This window comes from Boleophthalmus pectinirostris, unplaced genomic scaffold (genome assembly GCF_026225935.1).
Source record: "Boleophthalmus pectinirostris isolate CB_2022bp ecotype Guang Dong unplaced genomic scaffold, ASM2622593v1 HiC_scaffold_16, whole genome shotgun sequence".
In the NCBI taxonomy this organism is placed as follows: Eukaryota; Metazoa; Chordata; class Actinopteri; order Gobiiformes; family Gobiidae; genus Boleophthalmus; species Boleophthalmus pectinirostris.
The window spans coordinates 21,729,176-21,756,721 of NW_026571095.1; the positions used below are offsets into that span (position 1 = coordinate 21,729,176).

Here is a 27,546-nt window from a genome sequence, read left to right on the forward strand (position 1 = left end):
CACCTGGTGTCTTGTCCTGACATTCCTGACACAGCGTGCACGTACAGTGTGCACATCATGCATGTGAAATGAATGAAATAGACCTATATCCCATGGCTTGGAGTGCATTACACGTAAGCACAGATACATGTACAGGCTAAAAGTCACGGCCTCTAAGCACTACTGTATCCAAACTGATGTTGTGTTCATACGTTTAATGACAGGACAGTCTGCTATGTTTACTATAGAAACACATTTCATTTTGCACTTAAATCCCACACGCCTCTGTCATCTGCAGCAGTGTTTCACCATGAGCCCCTCCCTCTGTGTCCCTATGTGTCAATCAAACCCACTCATTATCAGCTCATGACCACAGATGAAATCTTCTCTCTACATTGAACCACTCCTGGACGAATGAAGGATCATGTTTAGGTAAATTTAATTCAGAACTCACTTTGCATTGTCCTTTTAAGTTGAAATGGAGGCTTAAGGGGGCGTGGTTGGAGGTGGGAGCATGTGTGCAGATTTCTGTGGCAGGTCTGATATATGAGGAGGAAATGACCTGCTGAGTACGTACAGAGGGTTTTATAAATGACACCCCGGATGTGGAGAGATGACCCTGCTTCTAGTAACAATACATGTTTTTAAGGTATTTTTGAACAATAAAACATACGTAACTAAATCAATGCTAGGTAGATGTATAACCATATTTTGTAACCTCACAGGCAAAACTATTGTAACTCCAGAGAGGCAAGTAGGTTAAGAGAGAAGGTATTTCATATATCTTTAAGTTAGTAAATAGGGATAAAAAGTTGTGTTGTTTAGTGACACAGTATATTTTCTGTCACTAAATTTCACAGTGGTTGACAGTGCAGCAGGATTGAAACACCTCTTTAACTTCATAAGTGTGGGGTCAGGCCTCAGTCATTTTGATAAATTTGTCCGTCGTTTGTCACCACGGCGATTGTAGGAGGCTCATTAGTCGCCGCGGTGACCGGAGATGGAGACATGTGAACCAGAGGCTGCTGCAGAGGAGAGGGTCAGACTCCACGCCGACAGGAGACTTCATCTAATGCTGGGCTCACAGCTGCACTCAGATACCAATTAACAAAGGGATAAATCAGAGCACTGACCACCACTGTGTGAGAGACAGGCACAGAGACAGGGTCAGCAGAGGAACACGCCGGCAAATCACAGGGTTCTTCACAATTTTACTTAACTTACTTTAAAAAAAATATATATATATATATATATCATTTGTGAAGTTTATCATTCTATTTCCCTACGTACATGGATTTAATTCTATGATTGTGACCTATAGCAACTGTAATCTTAAATAATAGTTGTTTTGGCTAATAAAAATAAATGACATCCCCTTTTTTAAGTTAGATGACTAGAGTATCTTAATTTGTTGTCACAATAATGCAATTGTGACAATAATTGTTGTCACAATAATGCACTTTCAAACTTGATTTAGATACTAAGGCAAGGGTGGGCAATTTTTATGTTTTCTTTTTTTTTTCCTGGGGCCACATGAGAAACAGAATACTGTGGAGACAGACAAAAATGCTTAACTCAATTCTGCATAATATTAGTTGTATTTCTTTATAAAAAATAGCAGTAAATAGCATTGTTTTGACAATCTGGTAAGACTGGTAAGAGTTTATGTTATGACTACGCGATGAAAAAGTTTGGTTGTCTTACAAAAAACGCCTCTAAAATAATGACAATGCCACTTTAGTCAACGTATGAGGTAAAATTATACAATATGTTCCAAATTATCTTAAACAAGCTGGTCAGAGTCAACCAAAGGGCTGTATGTGGCCCAAGAGCTGTACAATGCCCAGGTTCGTATAAAGGAATAGACTCGATATGATTGCAATACCACAATGGTATAAAAAAAATAATGATTTTCAAAATTAAATGAAAAATCAATGAAATAGTACTTTCTTTTATACTACCATGGGGCCTTATATCTGTAATCCTGCAGTCGGTACCACTGTAGTTCATGGGTGTATGAGTCTCTGCAGTCTTATACCTGTTCTGATACAGCACAAAATCATTCTAAAGTTATTCAGGAAAGGTTAATTTCTGTCCTGTGAATGTGACCTTTTAAGTATTGATACCTGCTCAAATGAGTATAGTTTCGATACAAGTTCTAATATCGATTAGTATCTGATGTATATCCCACTGAAAATATACTTAAAGTTTAACTTTTGACGAATGAGATCGAGAAGACATTTTATCTTGAAGGACTAATAGCACTATGCCCAAGGTTAAATTCACATGGCTCTGATTATTGAACTATGAGGCAGGCGTGGCAATAGACTTCCATGAAATGTTATTAAGCTCTTCCAACTGTGAAAGGAAAGAATCTGGCCTTGGTGAACGAGGACAACCACATTTCATATTGAACATACCACTACCTTTTATAAAAGTGTTGACAGTTATAAAAGCACGCCACTGGGCAGAGAAGATTATGTACCCCAATAAAGACGACTGTATAGCTGGGTTTCAAATGACAATAAATAACAATACAACTCTTTATAGTTCCGTAGCTCTTTTGATGAGTTAAAAGTTGGAGTAGTATGGTCACGATACTAAAATTTCAAACTTCATTTCGATACTAAGGAATATACTTGAAACTCAATAGAGATTCAGATACCACGATATAAATAAACACTTTTAATTTAGAGAGCAGAATCTCATTTTTCAGCATTAAATCACAGTATATAAAAGACATTTTAAATAATTTACAGTGCTCTCAAATAATCTGCACTGGTTCTGTCTGATTTTAGAAAAAAAAAGTAAATTATCAGCATTTGTAGATTTCCTTCTGAATAGTTAATTGTTACCGCATCACCACATTTTACGATATGAAAACAACCCATTACAACTGAAGTGTTGATTCAAATACAATAAAGGTTGCACAACATCACAGCTTAATGAAACATGGATTTCCGCAATTAGAGTGTAAAAAATAATTAGAAATAATGACCAGGAGAAAGCCACCAGCCCAGAATCAGATAACCTCTATGGGACTCTGCTGTTACATAACTTTGACTGCTGTACCCTTTAAAGACAGAGCTGTCACAAGCATCAAATCTCTTTCATGGTGTAATTCATCATGTATTGACTATTTGTTGATAGCTTGATAAGAGACATTTAGACTAACCAGGGCAACTCCACTACGTGCCCATTTGAAATTTGACATTGTATGCCAGTTGTAATTCTACTTTATTCACTCAATACAAAAAAAAAAAAAAAAATCCCAAACATTTTATAATTATTTGGCATATTGCACTTTTTTAAAATCCTTGTTAGAATCTTATATTAAGAGATCAGAGTCATTAATTGTACACTTGATTTCCTTTCGAATACAACCTTTGTCTTCATTTATCGTGGTTTGGGACTACCACAGAGTAGAAAGGCTACATATTTATAATCTTTGGAGTCTGTAGTGACTTTAATCGCCCCTTAGTTATTTAAATTGACGTTAAGATGTAGACTTTACATTATATTATCCTTGAGCAGCGGTATAATGGGACATTCTTAACAATCTTATATCACAAATATTAAAGCCCCTTCCCTTTGCTATGTTTAAGTCTTTATTTGGAGAGCGTTTATGATGCATTGCTAACATGATCCTGGCCTGCATGCTTGTATGAGTGTTTTAATCCTTTTTGTTGGTGAAACTGCCAACCAGATCAGCCCGAGCAGCTTGTACATTCATTAGACTAGGCTTTAAAATGTTACACGGTCTAATGAGGAAAAATGGCGGCAGTGTGACACCTACAGCGCAAATGAGTCAGCGCTTTTTAATACTTTAATGGCATTAAGTTGCCATCTCTCCTTGTAGTACCAAAGATAACATTAGAAACAGCTTCGGGGAACTGGTGTTTGATGGAGTTCATTATTTTGTTATAAAAGTAAAAATCCTGGTGGTCTTTTTCTGAACATTCTAATTATTCACCGCAAGGAATATATAATTATACCTTTCAGAGACCAGAGATAAGTTTTGCCATCATGCTAACCGCACACTTTCTGATTACTGGACAGTAAAAACTTTCTGTATGCTGTATGAAATATTGTGATATCGTATCGTCAAAAGTCTCACAATAATATCATGGGCTATGACAATATATCGAATTACAAGTTCCTTTGCTTAAATGCATTGTTTTACAGTAGCAACAGCTTATGAACATTGGAAACTACATATCTCATGATTCATTTCAGTGCAGACAACAAGAAGAGATCTGTTTTTTACATGAAATCTTGGGATTATGACAGAAGGTATTTTAAAAGCAAAAAAATGTCCCATCTACAATTATATTAGCCTCTCCAAAATATCGCAATAACTATCGTACCGTGAGATGCATATCGTGATAATATCGTACGGAGAGATTTGGATATCGTTACATCCCTAGTGATTTGCCTTTAATGTGGACCAATGACAATTAATGTCAGCCCATACATGTAATAATGAACAGTGCAAAGGTAATGGTAGTAAAAGTAGTAGAAGTGTATGCAAAATAAAGCTTGATCATTTTTTTTTTGTAGTTTTCTTTAAAGTTGCAAGACAGTGGCAAATTATGTACTTTTTTTTTTTTTTTACTATTAGGGAGCAAACCAAGGAGAAAACTATTAATTTCACAGTGGCTACCTCTCCTACCAAAGTCCCTTTATATTCCATATTTCCCACCATCCCACAAAACTGCTCTTATTTTACAGTAGACCTTGGTATACTTTAACCTTCAATCAACCCCAGTTTATAACAGTCAGTAACTACTGTCATTTACCTCAGACCCATACGAGCGACCAATCACACAGCCCCCTCGTCCTCCAGTAAAATCTAATTATGCCGGCTGAATGGAGGAGGTGACACGGTGCTTACATCATGTTATGGATTATGGCAAGTTCACGCTCATTTAATCGCTCATACAATAATCTCACCATTTGACATGCAGCTGCAGATGGCCGTCAGTCCCTGAGGGTCTGGTCTCTATTAACCACTGCAGGGCTGGTCCAGAGGAAGTCCCTGGTCTCAGGTCTTTTAGTGGGACTTCCCAGACAAATGGACTCAGCACTAGGTGAGTCATGCATTGAATCAGGTGGATAAGGTGTTTCAGCAGAGGAGATAGGAATATTCAAACTGCTTCCAAGACATAAATCAGACACTATTTGTTTCAGCATATCAAAACTGCTAGGAGTGTTTATAATTCTTCTGTTATATCAATAAAAAAAATATATATATATACTATAATCGATCTTTAAAAAGATTTGGTCTTTCAAAAGTAGTTATAATAGTTGGGATTGAGCACAATATTTATACAAATATTGGGTCAAAGTGGAAAGTGAGATCCAGAAATGCACCCACAGGACAGTGAATAAGTGTCAAGGACCTGAGATACTGTCCAGGAGAAGACTACAGATGGCGCTGTTCCATAACATCATGTAACCCTCATAAGAAAGAATATAGAGAGCAGAGCATCCCAAACAAAATAGAGCACAGTCTGTTTAAAACCTTTGTAAATTTCTAACAACAAATGACTTGTTGCTTTTGTGATGGTTCGAGATCATTATTGATAATTTGCACGGACATTACGCTGGGGGTCTTCTACATGTATTTTCATGGTGAAATGTTTCTGTAATTACCATGGTGACACAATGTGCATATTAGCAAACACAGCCAATGCAAAACATTTTAAGATAGTCTGAAAACTCAAGAAAACTTTCTGGTCTGATCTATACGGCATTCATGGTCCTATTCAGGTGTTTGATTTTCAACAAAAAAGGTGAGAGTGACTAACTGAAAAACTGTCGCCTAATGCTGGCTCGCCTGTGACTGTAATTGTATGTGCGAGAGACTTGTTAAACAGCACAAATCAGCTCACCTGTTTTAGTTTCAACTAAATCAGATCTTTCTACTCAGATTGTGTTCAAATAAAGCTCAGATTAGAGTCTAACAAGCCTCAGAATGAGCAGTGCTTACAGTTAGCACTGCAAACCCCACAGAATCTTCATGACATCAGCTGCAAAATAACTACTGAAAAATACAGCTTACTTCTAAAATGTAATGTACAGTCACTAAAGAAATTATTGAAGAAAAATGTGCATGCCAAGAATCTATACATTAAAATGTGTTCTCAGCTGGCCTTGTTACATCACTAGGCCCAATCTACATAACAGGTCAAAACACTAACGCAAACAGTTCAGCTCCAGCCAAATATTTACCAGTGTTTGGCCTCTGCAGTATAAAGCTTCAGTATGTGCGTATGGACAACACACACACACACAATCATCTGCCAGAATGCACACGAGTGGGTGGGTCCAAGGATTGCCAATAGCAGCAAGTCTATTGGCTATGCTTTTCACATGAAAACACCAGACTATAGATCCAAATATGCAACTTATACAGAAGATAAATCAAATGTTATAATATGTGTTATCATAGTTTCAAATTTTGTAGAATCCCATGTGATATTAGATGAAATTCATGTTACGCAAACTGTACAAAAATCATTGGTTGGGTTGTCAAAAGTATCAAAACTCTGATATTAATGTATATTAAATCTAATATTGAAAATAGATCATTTGAGCAGGTAACAATACTAAAAAAGCTCCATTCACAGGACAAAAATTAACCTTTCCTGAATAGCTTTAGAATGATCTTGAGCTGTATCAGAACAAGTGTAAGACCACAGAGACTAGTATACGCCCATGGACCCATGGACCACATGGGCACTATTATTTAATGAGTATCGAAGTAGAGTTTGAAATGTTAGTATCGTGACAGCACTAGTAACTGCGTAAGGGAAAAGGGAAGCAAGACAAAATAGGAAAAATAGTCATTTAGCCCCCATTACCTCACAGTTCCTCCAATCACTTTAAAATATAATGAAAGCTCCTCTCCTTTCTAAACTGTTAACCCTCCCACATGTTTCGGTGTATCAGAGCATCCAGATTAAACTAAATGTGTTTTTGTTTGGTGTTGTGCAGCTGTGTTCTGTAAAGGTGGCCAATGCCTTTAAATAAAACAACAGGCTGTGGTCGGTCAGGTGGAAAATCACTTTCTCTCTGTCACCATCCGCTCCTTTGGAAATATGACCTGAGGAGCCTGGAACAGACTGCCCAATGTAACAGAAGGAGGGGGCGTAAAACAGACTAATAGAGCCTGTAAACCAGTGGATACCAACCTTTTAATACCCCCTAAGTTTTGTATCACTGAGCTTCCCCATCTCGTATAATGTTGACTCCTCTTGTATCTGTTTCTAATATATTGTCAATTTCTTTCTTTTTTTTTATTTTTATGTTGTACTGGGATTTTATGACAAAAGATATAACATTTATTGCAAAGAAAATGCTATTCAATTCTACCTTCATCAAGCTCTGAAAATTATTCCAACTACCCCCTGGTAAGAAACTGTGTACTCCAAGGGTCCCCTTGCGCCCCTGTTGTGAGACACTACAGTTTTACTAAATTTAATATTGTGCTAATGATATTGCCAGCAATGTTCGTGTGTACTTTTAATTATACATAATACTCTACTTACTGATTAGATTAAATCGGGAGAAAACAAATGGACTAAATCTGGATTACAACAAGACAAAACCAGGTACAGTGGAATTAAACAAATGAAATGAACACTTAACTTGGACTAAAAAGTGCTTGTGTCCACAAAATATATATATATATGAAAAACACATGTTTACACTTTGACAATGCAAAAGAAACCAGGACTACATCGGGTCTTAACTCTGATTAAACCACTTCTAAATTGTCATATTCAGAATCTTATAATTGCAATGTTGAGTTTTACATTTGTAATAAAAAATAAAGTTTTCTATGAATATTGGGAGATAGTCAACACTGCAACAACAACAAGAGCTCTCAAACAATTTTATACAGATTCTAATATGTACAACTTCAATCTCTCCATCTTCCCTTTTTTCTGGTTTGTATCTTTCTTACACAGAACGCTTTAAGCATCTTGTGACGAATGCGTATTCCTCTGAACCTGTGGCATTTGTATTGGTCTCCGGAGACATCAAGGTTAATTGGAATCAGCCGTTAAAAGACGTTCAATATTCTAAAAGTGACACCAAATTATGTTAATGGTGGTTTGAAGTCCTTGTTATCAAGGTGGAATCAATCATGGCTGCGTCCCAGGAGGTCAGTAGCCATACATAGCAATTAGCACAGTGAAGAGAGAACTACTGTTGTACCCAGTCAGCTAAATGTCACTCCAATTCATCCCTGCAAATGCTAAAGAGATACCCCTTGATATTGTCATAACCTCATAATAGAATATTATTTACAAACAATGAAAGGTTTGTTTTCAGCAGCAAGTAGAAGAGGTAGTAACAATGGCACTCCATAATAGTCTATTATGTAATGGAGTGGGTTTGTTATCATTAAGGACAGCTTAATATGCACTGAGCACTAACCATGTTCAATACTCCCAATGTTATATTTATGTGTTAATTGTATCATCTGATAGTTTTTGTGAATTATTTTAAGTTAGATCAAAGAGGACTAACTTCCAGGGATTTCAGCTCATATAACAAAATATTAGGTCTAACGCACATTAAACTATTAACTATATCACTGTTTCATGTAAGATGTGCAGACTTCTCTCCCTACACACACTTTCTCCTCTCCTAGTCTAGTCCTAGGTCTACCTTAAACCCCTTAGCTGACTTTGTTATGCGAAATGTGGAAATCTCATCGCACTGAAATTCAAAGCTGTTGAAGAGAAATTGAAGATTGTATAATGAACTGCAACAAAGATCAGGCAAGTCCCAAAGAGCAGCCCCAGCGCAGAAATAATCCCAGAATAGACCAGGGTTAAACCAGGACAAGAACAGGACCAAAAATGTCTAAAATAGTAGTTTAAGTGTTGTTTTTATCAACTTTATCAGCTACATTTACCAACAAATACCTATAATATCTAACCAAACCATAAAGCAGAATTATCTTCCAAAAGGTATTCGAAATGTACAATGGTTAGTTAGTTAAAAACAAGAGCTCCATTGCAACACTACAACTTCAACAGCTCAAACCATATTGCCAAAAAAGTTTCCCACTAGTACAAAGAATATTAATGATAATTACATTTATCTAAAAAAGTTATTGTTCCCTCTATCATGTATAGGGTGACCAGAATTTCAAAATCAAAAACTAGGACACTCTCAGTTTGGGGTGGTTGGTAATAATAAAACAGTTCTGCACTTGGCCCATTCATGACTAACACGAGAGTCCATATAATCAAATTTTCTTTGTCTTTTGGTGTATTTTTAAGCACTTTTCTGTATTTTACCTAAACAAATGTCAGTGTATGCCTCTCTTTACTGTTGGCAGGTATAAAATTTATCAAAAATAGGGACACCTAGGACATTTCTTGAATAAAACTGGGACAAATCACTGGTTGTGTATAAATCTGCTGGGACAGGGGAGACAGGGCTCAAAACTGGGAGTGTCCCAGCTAAATAGGGACGTGTGGTCACCCTAATCATGTAATGAACGATAAGTTGATATAGTAATTATCATGACAGGCCTTCTTATACCCCACCCATACAGTGTATATTTAAATGGAAATAGCTAACCTGAAGTGAACATGAGGGCACGTTGTCAATAATTGCTACAGTGAGCTTCGTCATTTCTTAAAAGGTTCGTACTAACCCACTCTCCATGTTCCTGGTGTTTTTATTTCGCTATTTTGTATTTTGTAAATAAATTCCTATTCCTGATACAGAACTCGACTCCAGATTCCCTCCTATATCCGCTACTGACATCCTGAGTTTCATTTGACTGGAGCCAAACGCTAGCTTATGGATGACATCACACTCCATTAGTCCACTTCTTTATACAGTCTATGACCCCACCTCAGGCACAAAGCACTCTGGGATATTCTTTACTCAACAACTTCCAAAACATTGCATTTCACACACCAGCCTCTGCTATAATTGTATGAACTTGTATGCCCCTGTGCCATGGCCAAACCTGATGGCTGTTTTCTCTGTGGCGTCTGGCTCTTCTGTGCCCGGGAACTCATCTGCCAGGATCTCCTCGGGGCTGCGGGGGTCGTTCAGGAGCGGTGTCTGCTCTTTGCCTTTGATGCCCATTCCCGCCGTGATGGCATTCCACAACGCACTCTGGGACTTGGAGCCTGGAGCCACACATGAAAGACCAGCTATTCGTGATTAAGCGTATCATATAGTTGTTATTTATTGAACAAATGTTAGGTTTAACGTGCATATGATTAATTAGACAAGAATGTTTGACTTAGTTTTTAGCATTTCACTTATTGGTTAGACATGGGCATCAAATGTGACAAACATACAGGCAATTCCAGTTCTGTTACCTAGCAACAATAATGTTAACTAGGGTCAAAACCTGTCTAAATTGCACAATAGTCATGATTAGACTATTAAAACAGATCACAGCACCTTTATTTTATTAATGAAGGTTTAAACTGCCAGAAAAATGCCTTCCTTGTACAAAAATTGTCCTTGCTTTTGGATGAAATATTTTGTTGTAGAACTCACCACGGATTGCTGGTTTTTTGTGTTTTTCTTCTCAACTTTTTTCCACAAATTGTCATGTAATGATGTGATAAATATTTACCAAATGTGCTACCCAAACCAAGTAATAATTGAAAACCTGTCATATGCACTTTAAACATAGATAGTAAAGCAATTTCAAGCTAGATGCATGGTCTGTAGTTACAATGTTGGTTTTTGGGGGGTTTTTTTTGAACGGTACAGAGAAGCAATAAAAGGAGTGAGAGCCTTTACGATGCTGCCCTCATGTGGACATAAATGGTATACACATTGTAAGCTTATGCTAGCTCATTATATTGCAGTTATGTTGGCCATGGATTTTCCTTTAAGCAAAATAATTATTGCATTGCTATTTCTGAAATCCCTGTGTCTAATATATGATAGAATGCAATCTAATCTACACTAACAGGAACTGACAGATTGACAGAGAAAAGAGTAAACAAAAAAAGCTCCTATAAGCATTGATTAAATTTCTTATTAAAAACATACATTACGTTACAGTATATATACAAAACAATTACAAGTGAAATAGTGCAGGAAAGTTTAAATGTTACTCACGTGAAAAACTGGCTGTTGGTCTGCTGGTGTCTGCATCTTCATTTGCCACTAGAAAAAAGAGACACAAAAAAACCTTATTATGCACATTTATAATTCAAAAATCTTGGTTATCATTGGTCATCATTAAGTATTTTAAGTAAGAGATTTTAGTACTTAAAGTGTGCACAGATAATTATGTTTTTAAAATTATTAGCCCGAAGTAAATATTTATCAGTTTTACATCAGTTACAGCGAGTACCAGTGAGTTCTAAAAATAAATGCCTCTACCAGTGTCATCAAATGTCATAAATTCCATCAAAAATGTTGGTATTTTAGTTTAAAAAGTGATTTCACAAAATATGTAAGATGCCTCTCTTCGTATGTCATATCTGCCCATGTCCAACCAGGAAATAAAATTATAACATTCACCAAAATTACAAAACTAGAAAAAAGAAGGCTAGGATTTTAGTAATATCTTTAATATAGTGATGTTTGAGTTGCACTGTGTAACATTTCTAGTGGAAGTTTAGCCACTTTCTGTCTCCAAGGAAATGTTATTGTTCCCTAGTATAGATTAAATGTATCTATCATGACAGAGACATGCAGGTTACAGAACTAGACTACATTACAATTCAGATCTGTGTTGCTCAAAACTAATGTATTTTTGAGCAACAGAAACGCCAATATTGAATAAATGTAGATGGAAATGTTTAAAGTCATGCCATGGAACATTCCAGGTAAAGCAGTTACATCTCCATGGAGACAAGCAGGTGGCGAACCCTCCACCAGAGAAGTTGCACAGTGCACCTTTAAGTAGTTATTAATTACTAGTCAAACCTGTCATATACATTACTTTAACACGCTTAAAGAGATCTGTATTTTTATAGTTACTAAAATTATAATATGTTTTGACAGCAATCGGCCCAGTCAAAAACCCCCAACAAAAATAATCAGATGATAGACCGTCAGTTCTGAATCACCATCATTAAAAAAGACCAGTCAACTCCAACTGAATCTGACGTCTCCACTTCTCACAGTTTGGACAGTAGAAGATTCACATGGTTTAATTAGTTACTTTAGTCCTGGTTTCCCTATGTAATTGGACACTATTGCAATTTCACACTATTATAAAAAGCGTTGGCGACCCTTTGAATAGACACAGACAGTCAGTAACAATGAGGAGCTCTCTGCCACAAAACACACTTTCACCGAGGCTAATTGCTACCAACTACTCACCAACTACTACTCAAATGTGCTCAAAATGACAATGACGACCCACCTGTATTTTTCTTCTATATAATCTAATGAACCAGCTATTTGTTCTGAAAGCTCGTTACTGCACTGTCTAATTAGCTGTGGGCAGATATTGCTGTCACGAATTACCTCTGACCTCTGCTCTTTAAAAAGCAGCATAGATCTATTAATACATAGGTAACTGAACACCTGCAGTTATAATATAAAGTGGACTTCTATACTATGGGTGGACGCTGTATAATGAAATGAGTAGTTGATCGATTATATACACAGAATGCATACAATTTCCTGGAGTGAGTCAATACTACAATGAATCATATTATTATTGGTTTCAAATTACAGTATTTTCTTTGCTAATGATCATAATAATATTAATATTACGTCTTATGTACTGCCACTATTGTGCATACATTCGGACTTCTGGTCATCGCATGATGCATACTGGGAAGGGTCCTCGGAAAAAGTGTTTTTGATTTCCCAGTGTGATGCGTCTATTGTCAAAGTCAATCTTTTCAACTCTTTTGAACCATATCGTTTTTGTTTCTGGTTTTAATATTGTCATATTTTAGGTATGGGATTCGGACATCATAATTGTGTGGTTGTTGGATGCCCTAACAGCAGAAAACGAGCTTCGGAAGTTTGCGAACTCCATAAATGCAAAAGGGAATCTGATCTGTGTGACTGCAAACCTCTGTTCAAACTGTTTCCTTTCCCAACGGAATTGAAAAATAGTGAAAGGCAAAGGCAATGGGCAGTACTGATACACAGGACGGACGAAAAAGGGAACCTTTGGCTGCCTAAATTATTCCGAGCTTGCAGTGAACATTTTGTATCTGGAGCGCCATCAAAGCAAAATCCTGTTTGTTAAGCGAGACATACAGAAGACAAGCAGGCCGAGCTAGCACTTTCTTGTTCGACTGACTTTACAGCAACATCACGTCTTGGTTGCTTTGCAGTGGAAGGCGTTTCAGGGAGAAGAGCTGATGCCTTTCGTTTTGGCGTTGAGTTTTTAAATTCGCAACCAAGGTTGAGCGAAGGATCGGGATCTTGCTTTGATGGCGCTGCACATTAAAACATTCACTGCAAACTCAGGATGATTTCTTAGGCAGCCAAAGGTTGCCTTTTTCATTCTTCCTGTGTATCAATACTGCCCATCACCTTCGTCTTGTCAGCTTGTCTACCGGAGATGTTGTTGCTTTGCCAAGAATGTTCCACAGTATAGCATTAAACTTATAAATTACCATGGAGCAGGTGGCAATACCAAGCCAACTTACAAGAAATTTCTGTGGAGAACGATCCACCTGTTCGGTATAATTTCATAACATAAATAAAGCAATAAAGCATCACAATTGTTTAATATTAAAATAATAGTTTCCAGGCCATGACCCCCTTCTCTTATTATAATGCAGCTTTTGGCTTGAGGTCCTGTCTGAGTGTGTGAGTTGAAATTGGATTTTTCCATCTGGGACTGGGACTGTTTGAATGGAGCAGAGCAGCAGATAAGAGTTCGACCTTCACTGGGCTGCAGCATGTTCTGTCACTATTCACTTCTCATTCATTCACTATTAGCATATTAGTCTGGGTTGTACAAGGTTGCTGTTAAAGGTATCTGTTAAAGGTAGTGGTAAAATCAAAAAGTAAAATATTTTAAGTGGGTGTGAAAAATACTGTCAATTAGGAGTTATTCCCTCATGTGTTTATTTTATAATGAAAGGCAGAAAATAATGAACTATAACTGTATTGGAACACTATTTATCCAGTTGTTTTGGCCAAGTATCCCATGTCTAGTGAGTGATTGATTGGTGGTTGGAGAGGCACAGACTAACAGCCACCGCCAGTCTACCCCAGGGCAGCTGTGACCACAGTACTAGTTTATCACTTGCTTACCACCACTGAGTGTGGAATGAATAAATAATGCATTGTAAAGCGTCTTTGTAAGTCCACTGGCACTATAAAAAATAAAATGCATTAATATTATTTAGGTTCATCAAAACGGTCTTTTCTCTGTTCCTGTCGCCTGTAGCCCACAAGTCTATATATGACGAGGACAGGCTTTTCTCTGATGGTATTTGTTCTTTTATTCCAGTGTTGGAGGACGAGTAGTTTGGCACATAACAGGTGATTTTGTGGAGCTGGAAAGAATAACAAAACAGGTTATAAAATGTGGTAATTCAAAGCAGTGGTTGCGGAAATGTCAGGTAGAGGAGTGAATTTGGCTCGTGGTGGATCGTAAACACTGCGTTGCCATGGAGATGGGTGTTAAATGTCATCATGAAAATAAAGCTGTATTCTGCATCAGATCAGAGGGGAAAAGGCGCCATTGAATCACTTTTGTCTTCAAATTTGAAATAATAGAAGCACTATTACTACACATTTGTTTATCATACCTTTTACCTTAAAGGTGTATGTAACTTTTAGGGAGGGGTCTGCACCTCTCTGTATCTATGGATAGTACATTGCATGGAATGTTCCACAGTATATGGCATTAAAGCTATATATTTTGCACTTATTCAATATGCTCTGCACACAACAGCCAATTATAGGTGGTTATTGTTCAAACATACCATGAAAAATACATTTTTACAGTGAGCCTTTACCTTTCCACTAACCTGTAACTTTGGTCACCTGACATTCTCCATGGAGGATAGATATGTTTGATGCCATAGTGTGGAACATTCCAGACAAAACAATAACATCTTCATAGAGACTATCTCTTGGCAGACCCTCAGCAGAAATATTCTTATGCACTTTCAAATTCAACATTGCTCCAATAAGGTAATGTCAACATCCATAAATAGTGTACCACATAAGTACATGTGTTTACCTTAAATCAAGTAAAAACCTGAGAACATTGCACTTTTCACACATCATTCACACAAGAATGCTACGAATTAGCGACTTTGCGGCAGCCTTTTGGGAGAAGCACAAATTGAGCATGTGTAATGTGTAAATAACAGGTAATGATGCCTGAGGTGAGATTGTTACATTCACACTTTGACTATCTGGGAAGTAGTTTAATGAAAGATCAGCCTATTTCTTAGACTATACGTTTCTATTTATTGTGCTAGGAATAATTATTACTTGATTTGGTGGTATAGAACCTGTATTAAAAGATTATCATAATTTACATTAATTGAAATTTTTTTTTAAAAGTACAAAAATACTGTGAGCTCTAAAAAAATTCCCTCTACCTATGTCATGAACACAGAAAATATCATCCAAAATGAAGACTATTTAGACAAAATGAGGCATTTTGTAGTGGTTTAAACATGGACTGTATATATATTTATATATATATAATATAAATATATTTCTTTATTTTTTTTATTCTAATCATAACTATTCTTTAAACCATTTAAACCAACTGTATAAACCAACTGGTTTTGGCCCTTGTTTTACATTATGGTTGTCAGGTAACATATGTCTGTTGTGCCCTGTCCAACCAGGAAATAAAATTATAAACCACAAAATAAAAAATAAAAAACAGAGAGAAACTAGATAATACTTTTACTTTCATTTTTTGTTTCATTTACAAATATTTGAGCAAACTGTTTAAAAAAAATAAAAAATTCTCGCCAGGCGAGAAAATAAATGAAAATACATTTTTGGGTCTGATTGACCCGCCCCAAGAGAGCGGGAAGGAAAAAAAATGTTTCTTTGGGTCTATGTGACCCTGAGGAGAGTGTGAGGGTTAAAAAAGTGTCTTTACACTCTGGCTCACTAGGAAATGAGGTCCTATGTCCAAAATTCCGGACTGTCCCTTTAACAGATTTTAGCAACCACAACTTGCATTCGCACAGACTGCAAAAGGAACAGACTTGCATAGATTTGTAAAAATTAACAATAAGAACCTGAACCAAACTGATTGAAATGATCTGATTGCAAAAACTGAACCAAACTGATGTAACTGAACTGACTGAGAAAATGATTAAGTCAAATATTTACATGTTCAGTAGTTAACGAGTGTAGCACGATTGTTTTTTCCCAGAGAGGTGTTTTCCTCAACACAAAAAGAAAGGCTGTGAGGCACACTTTTTCCTTCAATCAGCTTGATGCCTTTCTTCTGGCCACTGCAGTGGGTTACACACCAATGGCAGTGCTTGACTGCAGAAAGCCTTTTGGTCGCACATGCATGTTAGTTGGTCTTAGGGAGAACATGCCAAAACTGGAAAGTGCTGACTGCACTGCGCTGTCCGTTTTGAGTTTATCAAAACTGCCAACAAAGGACCAAATGGGTGCAATGAACGATGTATCCTCGTCCCCCTTGTCCCCGTGTGACTATAGTGTCATTCTCCTGTACTGTGCCTGGATAGATTGTCAACAATTGAATTTAGCATGCAATTTGGGATGTATCAAAAAAGGACACAATTGAGAGATGTACACTTACTTCTTCCATACAGATGAGCCGATGGTTGTGCTCATTCCTTAAGTTCACATAAAGGAGGTAACCTTCCACCATGTGCTTATCTGTGGACCTGCAGTAGGCGGTGTGTTTGAGAATATAAAATCATGACAATTTGTCATTAAACTTTTCATCCAGCCCTAGGGCACAGTACAGTACAAGCACAGTAACTTAGTTGCATGTTTTTACCTTGACTTCCTGCCCTCCATACTCCTCTTGAGGATAAGAAACAGGATGGCAGGGTAGTTCGTGTTTTGAATGTTTTACCAGACTCATAAATTTTATGTTGGCGTCCGAGATCAATTTTAATATATATTGCAGTTAGGGATAATCTGGTAATTGCATGTAAGTGATACAAAAGGTGCTAAATTCTGTGTAAGTGATATATTTTGTGTGTGTCTGTGCGCATATTTATTTGATCTTGCAAATGTACGCATTGCACAATCTGCCACGTATTCTATCATTCCATACACTTACTTGATATGCATTGTAACTCCTTGACTCAGGATAAGTTCTGGCTTTCCTCCATGTTAAAGCTGCGGAATGCTGAAAAGCCTTTTCTTCACCTCATCTTTAGTGAAGAGCCTCTCTTTTAAATGCACTCGGTCAGTCATCCTCCATTATGCAAATCAGAGGACTGAAGCCAGAAGGTAAGAGTTTCTGTTGTCCACAGTACCAACAGTAAAGGGAAATAATGCATTTATTAACTAAACCTGCTTTCAAGAATGTTTTGGTGTTAACATTTGATCATTTTCAAATGTCACTTAAATGCATCTATTTGCGCCTAACCTCAAGCTCCACCAACTGCTCCGAGTTACTGGGTGTCTGGCAAATATGGCACGATTTCACATTAACAGCCATACCGAAGACAAAAGAAAAGATCGTGCTGTTGAGAAAGCTTTAGTGCTACACTACAACACACTATACACTTTCTTACACCAAACAAAGAGTGGTTGAAAAGTACAGTTCACTGAGAATGACTCTTTGTTGGTATTTCTGTCAAACAAAGCAGTATAAATGGTCACAAATTAAACAATTAAAATACAAAAGTGTGTTTTAACGAGGTTTTAATGTTTTTATTTTAAGACAACATATGCCATATCCAACTGGCCTGTAGTGTCCTTTAGAATTGGCCTAATAATGTAGATCAGAAAAATATTTTATATATATATATATATATATATATATATATATATATATATATATATATATATATATATAGACCATATCTGCATTTGTTTACCACACTCACACTTACCTTTGAAATGATGTCTTAGGATCAGTATGGCACTTATTTTTTGCTAGCTTCTTCGTAAAGGTCGTAAAGGCAGATACGATGTCCTGCTATCTGCAAACACGGCGCGCTTCACGTTTCAAACCGCGTCGCTGCCGCAGATAAACACGACGTTCTATGGTCGCTCCGGCGGTGACGTCTGAAGCTCAACCAACCAGAGGCGGAGTCCGGCAAGTTGGGCGGGGCCATAGTAGGACACTAGCCCGAATATGAGTAGGACAGATCCTAATAGATCCATGGATAGATCCCACAGAACTATGACAGATTAATGAGTAGGATTCATAAATTCGCCGCCACTCTAGTCTGCGCTATGGTCTGCGCTAGCTCAGCCTGTGCTAGTTACTGCTTTAAAATGTGATGTACACACAGCCTTGCTTTAACCAATGTTCACATTTACACATATACATATTAAAAGTTTTATCTCAACACCAGCATTGTTTGGATGTGACACAGATCACTTTTTACAAACCTGAGGAAGAAATATTTCATGATTTGTCCTGTGCATCATAGAACTGCAAAGTTTATTTTGCAGCGCTGCCCTTAGGAGTCCTAAATCTTACCGGTGCGCCCCCTACCGACACTCCAAGGTACTGTATTACACAGTTGAAGGCACTTTGCTTATTCCAGACATTGTAGTATCTCAATAAATAAATAAATAAATAAATATGAATTAATCAAATTAACATATGAAATGCATTACTCAGTTTTAGCTGTTTAACCCTTTTAGAGGATATTTAAATCATGTCTTACTATGAGCCTTACAAAGAGAACATTTGTGGCAGTCCAATATATAGTCTGGCAAATGTCAAGAGCTTATTTTATATTAGTGTAATTGGTCAGATACTATACAACCAATAAGTCAACAGGGAGCACTGAAGCACATGCACCTTTACCTGTACTAACCATGGCAGATTTTTAGTCAGCAGAAGACTACCTTTGTAGACAGTCAGCACTGTATTTTTGGAACTCAAAAAGAATATGCAGAAGTTGAAAATAATTTTGAGAAAAAGGAAATAATCTTGCTCAGACAAAAGAAGTTGTCAAGTCTCTTATTTTTGATTAGAAAAGAGATGTCAGACAAACAATGATCGTCATCACAAAAGGAGAACACCAAATGACTAAATGTGTGAAGCTTTTGTTGGTAAGAAGAACACAAGATGATATTGGTTGGTTTGCAAATTTAAATTAAGCTCTTCCTTAATTTGCTGAAGTTCCCATTAAAACTATGTGTTCTCACGACAAACCAGGGATTTCTGAGTGGAGGTCAAAAGTAGTAATGTTTACACGCAGACCAAAAATCTGATTTAGTCATGTCTTTTTGTCTTTCCCATATAATTATGCTGTAATTTTAGCCTTGTTAACACATGCATAGGTGTGGAAAGTCAGAAAGAAATCAGATTATTCACAGCGCATGTAACAGTTTACATGACATTTCAGAAATGTGATAACCCCAGAAATCTGATAATGAATGGATTATTGGTGGGCATGTAAACCTACACAATTTTCACACTGCAGAATATTATTGCCATGAAATTGTTTGGTCATTCAATATGATTGACTCCATAACCAAACAATAGTGGAGTCCCCAAATCTTTTTTTTTTATACAGTTTAATAGATTTGCATTCTCTAGTATGTATCTATCTTTATGAAATTAATCTGAATGATTTGTGTAATTTTGTGAAATGTGACATAAGCAGCCAGGTAAAAAAGCTCTTTACATTTGGCTTTTGACATTCGAAACTGAAAATACAAGTATTCAGTTGGAGATGGTGTAATCGCTCATTTAGATGTATTTTTTTCTAGTTTTTGACCTGATGAATAATCACATTTTAATTCAAATTTACAGATTAAACCTATTATGCAAAATCATCTTTTCAGAGATTTTCACCATGTTATCTTTGTTTCCCGTATAATCCCCCTTTAATTTACCCTCTCGAAGTTGTATTTGGAGTGATTCTTGCATGTTTGAGCAATCTTTAATCATGTATTTTCAAGACGCCATATTGCAGATCAATCCCCGTTTCACCAGCACAAGCTCACTGCTCTGTACTTTCATTTTCAGCGTTGCGTACTCATTTTGGTACAAATGGAAAAAAAATCCACTGCTCAGTCGTGTGATCTGAGCTATCAGCTAAGGAAGTCAACTGTCTTGTTTCTTTTATTAAGTAATTTTTCTTGAATATTGACATCCCTATTCAGAACTATGTCTGTGTTTACACGCACATAAAATCAGCTCATTGTCTGATTTCTGGATTGATTAGATTATTTAAATATCATGTAAACAAATTATGCAAGCAATCAGATTTGTTTTATTGGTCACACATGTTCAAGTTTTGACAACAAAGCAAACTAATGTGGCAAAGACATGAACAGTACAAGTGAAAATGTTAAAGATTCAAAGAGTTATTTTAAAGTTAATTGTAAATTGTCTTCCAAATTAAATAGTTACTCTAAAAAGTCACTGAGCAACAGGTTGATTGACAGCCAGTGCCAAGAAGGGGCGTTACCTTCAACAGCCTTTTTCCTGATTGGTTCTTTGGTTTTGTGCTTGGATTTCCAAATATGGTTCTTGGCTACACACTACCCGCTATAACTGCTCGCCTCGTTGAGCTTCAATTGGATGCAACCCAATGCTACAGGTGACATCACACTCCCTTAGTCCACTTCGATTATACAGTCAATGGTCTTTTCTCAAATGTACACGAAATCCTACTTTTTTAAAGGATCCATATTATGCTATTTTCTGATCTATGTTATAATGTTTCCCCGTTAAAAACACACATGGTTTGTGGTGTTTAGTTTTATTCACACATGTTTAACACAATAAACTTGCATATTTATGCTGGGCTCTTCTCTCAAACAGAAAACACTCTACCCCACCTTGTGATGTCATGTGGTAAAATGTGCTCCACTGTGTTTTGAACTCCATACACCTTCACGAGAATAGTGTACATAATTTCAGGCATGAAATTTCCAATCTGTACTAAACAGGTAAAAGGTAAGGTAAAGGTCGCTGATAACCGCCATTTCATGACATCACAAGGTGGAACAGAGCATTTTGAGCTTTGGAGATACAGACAGATAAAGGATTACGCAAACTATTTTGATAAAGTAACAGCATTATAACATGGCTTAAAGCTCATTTTTGTGTAATATATGACCTTCACACATCACAGATCTAATCACAGTGTGACTTTTTTCCACAAAATCGTGCTGGCCTTTATCTGATATATATAGTAGCCATGTAAATGTACCCACTGACTGCCTACCACATAACAACAAGTCTAACCCGGCAGCCAGGGACCTTGACGTGACCAGGCATCTGTGCGTGTGGGAAAGCAGAGCCAAAGCTGTTTGTCTGCAGTCTACAGTGAGTCCTAATAAACCCACTGAATACAAGGAGTCCAGCTAGGTCAATGAGCGGAGAGAGCGCTGGAGTCACGCTTGGGAGGAGGAGATTGGAGGAAAACCTGGGCGCAGCATCAACCCATTGATTGTGACACTTGGGGGTTTCCATGACGACCGCATTTCGAGCCACGTGTTGCTGATGATGATGATATAAAAATGATCTGGCATCAAGAGCGGAAAATCCAAAGCCTGCTGTCTATATGGGGTTGTAAAAATGGTCTAACAAAGCTTTTAAGGTTTCTGTATTGTTGTATATTTAAGGGCTTCCTGTTTCGAAGCTGTAGTCCTTATCCCCTCATGGGTTTATCATCCAATCAATGCAGGTTGGACTGATAAGACTGTGGACAACAGAAGAATAGAGAGAAAAATAGAGACATCAGCAGGTCACTGGCAAATTGAAAATGATGAGTTAGCAAAATGGTTTTAGTCAGTGACAGTATAACCAATGTCAGAATTTCAGATGGAGGGCAGAGATCTATGCAGCTCTGTGGGAGATGTACTGTTTAGTTGTGTTTGTTTCTTTGTTTGTTTAAGAATTATCAAAATTTATTTGCTAGAGGCTGGCTCCACAAACTTGCCAAGTTAATCTCATGGCATTAAAAGTCTTAGAATGCTGCCTCATCAAAAACATACCTGGAGTTGTGTTTTGTTTCATTCACACATGGTTGAGTAATCCTGCATTATTAGTCTGTTCACCTCTCCAAAGCTCCTAATGCCCTGTTCCACCTTGTGATGTCATTTGCTGGTAATTTTCAAGTTAACAACTACCTCTTATCTTTAGTTCAGTAGGGATTGGTAATGTCAGTGCTGAAATTAAGATGTACATTAAGTAATACACTTCCTGTATTACCACATGACTTCACAAGGTGGACCACTGAACAAAATGTTTTGTGTTTGAGAGACGTACTCCAAAGCCTAAAGAAGCAGGACTTGTGTGTTAAACATGTGTGAATGAAACTAAACTCAACTCCCAAAATGTTTTTGATGAGGAAACAACATTATAACAGAGATCAGAAAATAGTATAATAGAGCTTTTAAGTTCTTTCAACGGAAAACAATCTTTGGGGTTGAATAATGACACCACTTGCTAAAGCTATTCTGAAAAAATATTAATGGCAAAAAGACAAATCATATCACAATTACAATGAATACAACATAGGGCTACTGTACATTTTCTGCAATTGACAATCAGAGTTCAAATCTGTGAAGAATCTAACTTGACACGGTAAGAATGCATATTTATTGTTGAGCCGTAAAACACATAGATGAATAAATAACAGTTAAAACAGTTAATGCCATATTATGGAACATCTATGTAAAGCAAACACATCTCTAAGGAACTTTACATTGGGCATAAGTAAAGCACATTTAATATTTTATGTTTCAATTTCTTACATGAATACATAGTGCTCATATATAATCCTTCAATCAGCATAAAGCCTGCTTCAATAAATTAACTTCTCCTACAGGTCAATGTTGCACAACCATTCATTTAAGCTTTTAATAAAATCGTTTTTAAAAAATGAAGAATGAAAAAGCATATTTTTCTAATATTTTGAACATTTTCTGAAACATTCCTTTGCAAGTAGACAAGAAAGCATCAGGCTGTCTAACAGAAAATGATGAATAGCGTGTGTTTGGTGTACAAGGCCAGTTGCACAAAGAGATCATTTAGTCTGCAGCTATTACAACATTCTTTGCACGATCCAGTAGATAATATTTTTCAACTCAACCTTATTCCGTCAAAAGTAAATCTTTACCAACATGTACTTCCAGTTTGTCTTGCTTAGTTTCTGCTCCTAACCACCCAAAGGAACATAAAAAAACTAAAAAAGTTGCCTCCTCATGAAAATATTGGTTTGAACAAGTGTTGAGTGCAGAGACCGCCCACACAGCCACACAGCAGCCCACAGGTTTAAAAATAAATCACTTTTTGACACGATAAAGTTTGGTATGAAGTCATTATATACAGTAGACAACACAAACTATTTGTATAAGAGCCAGCTTTGACAACTTTAACTTTTCTGATCCACCACCTGCTTGTCTCCCTGGAGAAGTTATTACTTTGCCTGGAATCTTCCACAGTATGTCATCAAACCTATATATCTTGAATTTATTCAATTACAGGTGTACTTATCTCTCAAAAACACATAGGAAAAATTCTTACTGTGAGCTGGTTCATAAGTTGAGTGCTATAGACTATGGAACATTTCAGGCAAAGCAGTAATGTCTCCAGATGGCCCCTTCTGAACCCTCCAGCAGAAAAATTACTCAGTTTACCTTTATGTGACAAAAATAAAATATTATACAAGTTACAGCTAAATCTAATTGAATCGGGAGTTGGCAAAACATACAAACTGACAACAAAACATCTCTCCATGGGGTCTTATTGTGTAAAAACCTGCTTATGTAGTTTACACCTCTACAAACAAAGCAACTTTAGCAGTTCATAATTCTTCATTTTCTTCTCTAATTCAATTCTACTCTAATTTGAAAAAGTCACTGGAAATATTTTTAGCTTACGTCATTTCTCAGTGGTCATTTTAAATACAATTCAGCACTAAATGTAGCTGATAGCACACATGCATTAACATATGTGTTTTCAGGTCAGCCCTGTGTCTCTTTGACTATTTGTGATAATCAGCTTCAACTGGGTCGCCGTCATGATGTCAGTTGTAGAGGAAGTGGTTAAAACCCAGTAAAAGTCAGATCAGATATGTGTTGTGAGAATTTTATTTCAAGTTTAATATATCGTGAAGGATTTGAAAGTCACAGTTCAGTCCAAAATATTGTTGAAAGTGGGCCACAATTTAATGAACAAGAAACGTAAGCAAGTTGAGAACTGCTGATAACATGTATTTTATTTATTCATTTATTTATTTATTTATTTATTTATTTTAGAAAATGCATTAAACATAAATTTTGACTCAAAGACTGGGCTCAGCACTTCTTGGTTTATTTCAGATTCTACAGTGAGATATTATATTACTCAAGGGAGCAGAAAGAAATGTATCCTTATTGATTATGGTACAAGGTTTTTTCATTTGCAATAAAGTGCACTTTCTGTTTCACAACAAAATCTGAATAATTAGATCTGACCTATACTGAAAAATGTACAATACTGCAAATGCCATTCTGGAAATATTCAAAATTACAACATACAGACAAACATTCATACAAAACAAAAAAAGTGCTGATTAAAATAAACAGACCCATTCATGTTTTGTCCTACACTTGAGCCTCAAACTCAACAATACAGGCATATTTAAGCACATTTCCGGTGCGTAGTCTCCATTATACTTTATGGGGCTATAGAATGTTGCGATGTTATCAGAATGGGGCAGTTTGGGCTGTGGAGATGAGGAGCAGATGTTGGGTGTCACCTGGGCCACTACACCTGCTGTGAACTCACTAAGCGCCGTGGCAACAGGTCAATTACACTTTACCCTCACCTAAGATTAAGATGGAGCCACGCCAATTTCATATCTGCTGGTTTTCATAGCAGTTATTTAAACTATGTATTTTTATGTAGAGTGGAGACTAGAATGAAGCTGCTGGCTTAAGCATGTGCAAAATAAACAGACTCTCTGGCAACAAATCAGCCATTTACCCTTACACATGTTTTATTAAGTGCATTGAGCATCTTTTCTGGTGGACGGTCCGTCACCTGCTTGTCTTTATGGGGATTGCTTTGTCTAGAATGTTCCACGGTAGAGATTAAACCTATCTATCACCAGGGAGACAACTATAGGCTACATTACAGCGAGAGAGAGAGAATTATTTTATTTTGGAGCAATAGAAACACCTGTAATGAATAAATGTTAGATAGATGTGTTTAATGTCAAAATGGAGCATTCCAGTTAAAGCAATAACATCTCCATAGAGAAAAGCAGGTGATGAGGCCTCCACCAGAAATGTTGCACAATGCATTTTTAAGAACATTTGTAAGTAGAATGTCTCATATATTAGACATTTGTCATGTTATTAAATTTAGATTTTAAAGGGAATGCTTGATACTAGCTCAATTCCCATACCACAATGATAATAAAAGCACACACTATTTATATTATAGTCTGTAATTTTGCACACAATCACAAGTTCTCAAACTTTTCACACCAAGCACCACTTCAGAATAAATTTGGCTTTCTGGGTACCACCAGGTCTGGACCATTTAGGTCTAAATTCGGGCTAACTCAGGTGTAAAATTGGACAACACTACCACATTGCTGCAGCAGTTTTGACCGTGAAACTACCTAAAATGAAGAAAATATTGGAACTATCTGTACGATTAGAAGGAGCTGTACCACAGTTTGAGAAGCACTGGTTGAGCGTGTTGTGTTAGAACAGTAAAGCCATTCTAAAACTATTCAGGAACTATGCAACTTTCTTCATTTGCATGAATTTCTTCTCAGTACTGATACCTCCTGAAATGATACTTCTACTTTTTGAGAACCTTATAAGACCCACAACTAGTTTGCTTTTAAGGTATAAGAGCATGAGCTAAAACAACCTAAAAGCATGCTGTATTTTAAAGTCTAACTAAGCTGAATCTAAATTTGACATTTTCGCAAGCTTAGAGGCAATTCTTTAAAGCCATTCACTAAGAAGCACTTCACTTCAACTTCACAAACTTCCTCTGATTCCTCCGCTGTCTTATCCAAAGCGTTTCTATTTTCTAACCTTCTTCTCACACTCCAGCTCCCTCTCTCTCTCTCTTCCTCCTTCCCTCATGACTTTTTTCTCACAAGCGCTACACAAAACACTAAATTACACACATACACACACACATTCAAAAAGTGCCACATTGGTTGTCAAGACAATGGAGCGAATCCCGGTGACGTCACAACATCAGCTCTGAATGAGAAATAAAGCTCTCTCATAAATGTAATTTTCTTTTTGTGTATTTACTGACTTGCTTATCTGTTAACATTGTATTGTCAATCAAACAAACTCCTCCTTGCTCTGTAAAGTACTTTGAATTACTTTGTGTAGGAATTCTGGGTCACAATTTATAACAAGCATACTTTAATTAGCCTTAATGAAGCATGAAGACTATCTATCTACCTTAAACTTAAAGTACTTCATTAAACCCTAACCCCTTAGTTATGGAGCCTGAAGCTTTGTTAAGAAACAAATTTGTTCATTAGGATGCTTCCTTCATGCTTGATTAAGACTATAAATAATGTAGTTATTATAAAGTATTAGCGGATCCTGCCACAATGAATTCCCCTTTCGCTTTGCCTCTCTCCTGTTTCCATGGAGGACTTGCATTGGATAGCTAAGAATCAAGCAGTGAATGTGACATGGTTTAAGATGTATTTGTTCAGACTCTTCCTCTCCTCGCATGCAAAAACTCCACTGACACTTACCTATAGTGATGTTGAACCCGTCTATACTGAAGGTGGCACTCCTCCCTTTCCTAAAACGATGCTTCCTCGCCTCCATGGCTCAAGGTCCCTCCGTAGTTCTCCTTTTCAAACCCTCTTCTTCTTCTCCTCCTCTTTTGTTTTGGCTTCAGTCAACTCTCGCAACTCGGAAAAAAAAAAAAAAAAAAAAGCCAGAGGACTCGCGGCGCAACTCCAAAGATCGTCCCTCTCTCACTCTCCTCCACTCGGTCTTTTGTTCAACATAGCTTTTCCTTTCACACCTCAACTAGCTCATTTCAAACGCCTTATGGCACTTGATTTGTTTTTCTTCTGGCTTGTCTGTACGCGGCTCCCTTCCTCTCCTCCTTCCTTCCTCCCTCCCTCCCTCCCTCTCTCTCTCCGCTCGTGTTCTTGCTTTCTCTACAGTAGGTGTGTGGTGGGTGGCTGTGGCGCTACACATCTCCATAGGTTTTTTAAACAAACGCCACTCCTCCTAAAGCGATTTATAGGCTACGAATGTTAGAAAGTGGTTTTCAAAATGTAATGTACGAACTATAGAGGGCGCTCAAGAGCAGTTTGGATTGGATTTAAATTCAAGTTCATTTATTTCTGTTTTAAAGTTCAATTTGGCGATCAGTTTAAAGAGAACTTTTTAATTTTAGTCCTAGCTTTATCCTCTCCTTCTGTCCTGGTTTAGATCTGGTTTAGAGTAGAACTAATGTAGACTCATGGGTTAATTGTT

General features: G+C 36.9%; 1 protein-coding gene across 1 annotated transcript in view; it reads right to left on the bottom strand.

Moving 5' to 3' along the window:
- Positions 1-26,933, bottom strand: part of pde1cb (phosphodiesterase 1C, calmodulin-dependent b) — a 148,023-nt gene extending 121,090 nt beyond the window's left edge. Inside the window, exons 1-3 of the mRNA XM_055152069.1 lie at positions 26,808-26,933; positions 11,101-11,148; positions 9,983-10,148 (exon numbers count right to left, since the gene is read on the bottom strand). Of these exons, the coding sequence (XP_055008044.1) occupies positions 9,983-10,148; positions 11,101-11,148; positions 26,808-26,883 (290 nt within the window). The 5' untranslated portion in view covers positions 26,884-26,933. The remainder of the gene's footprint in view (positions 1-9,982; positions 10,149-11,100; positions 11,149-26,807) is intronic.
- Between the last annotated feature and the right edge of the window lie 613 nt (positions 26,934-27,546).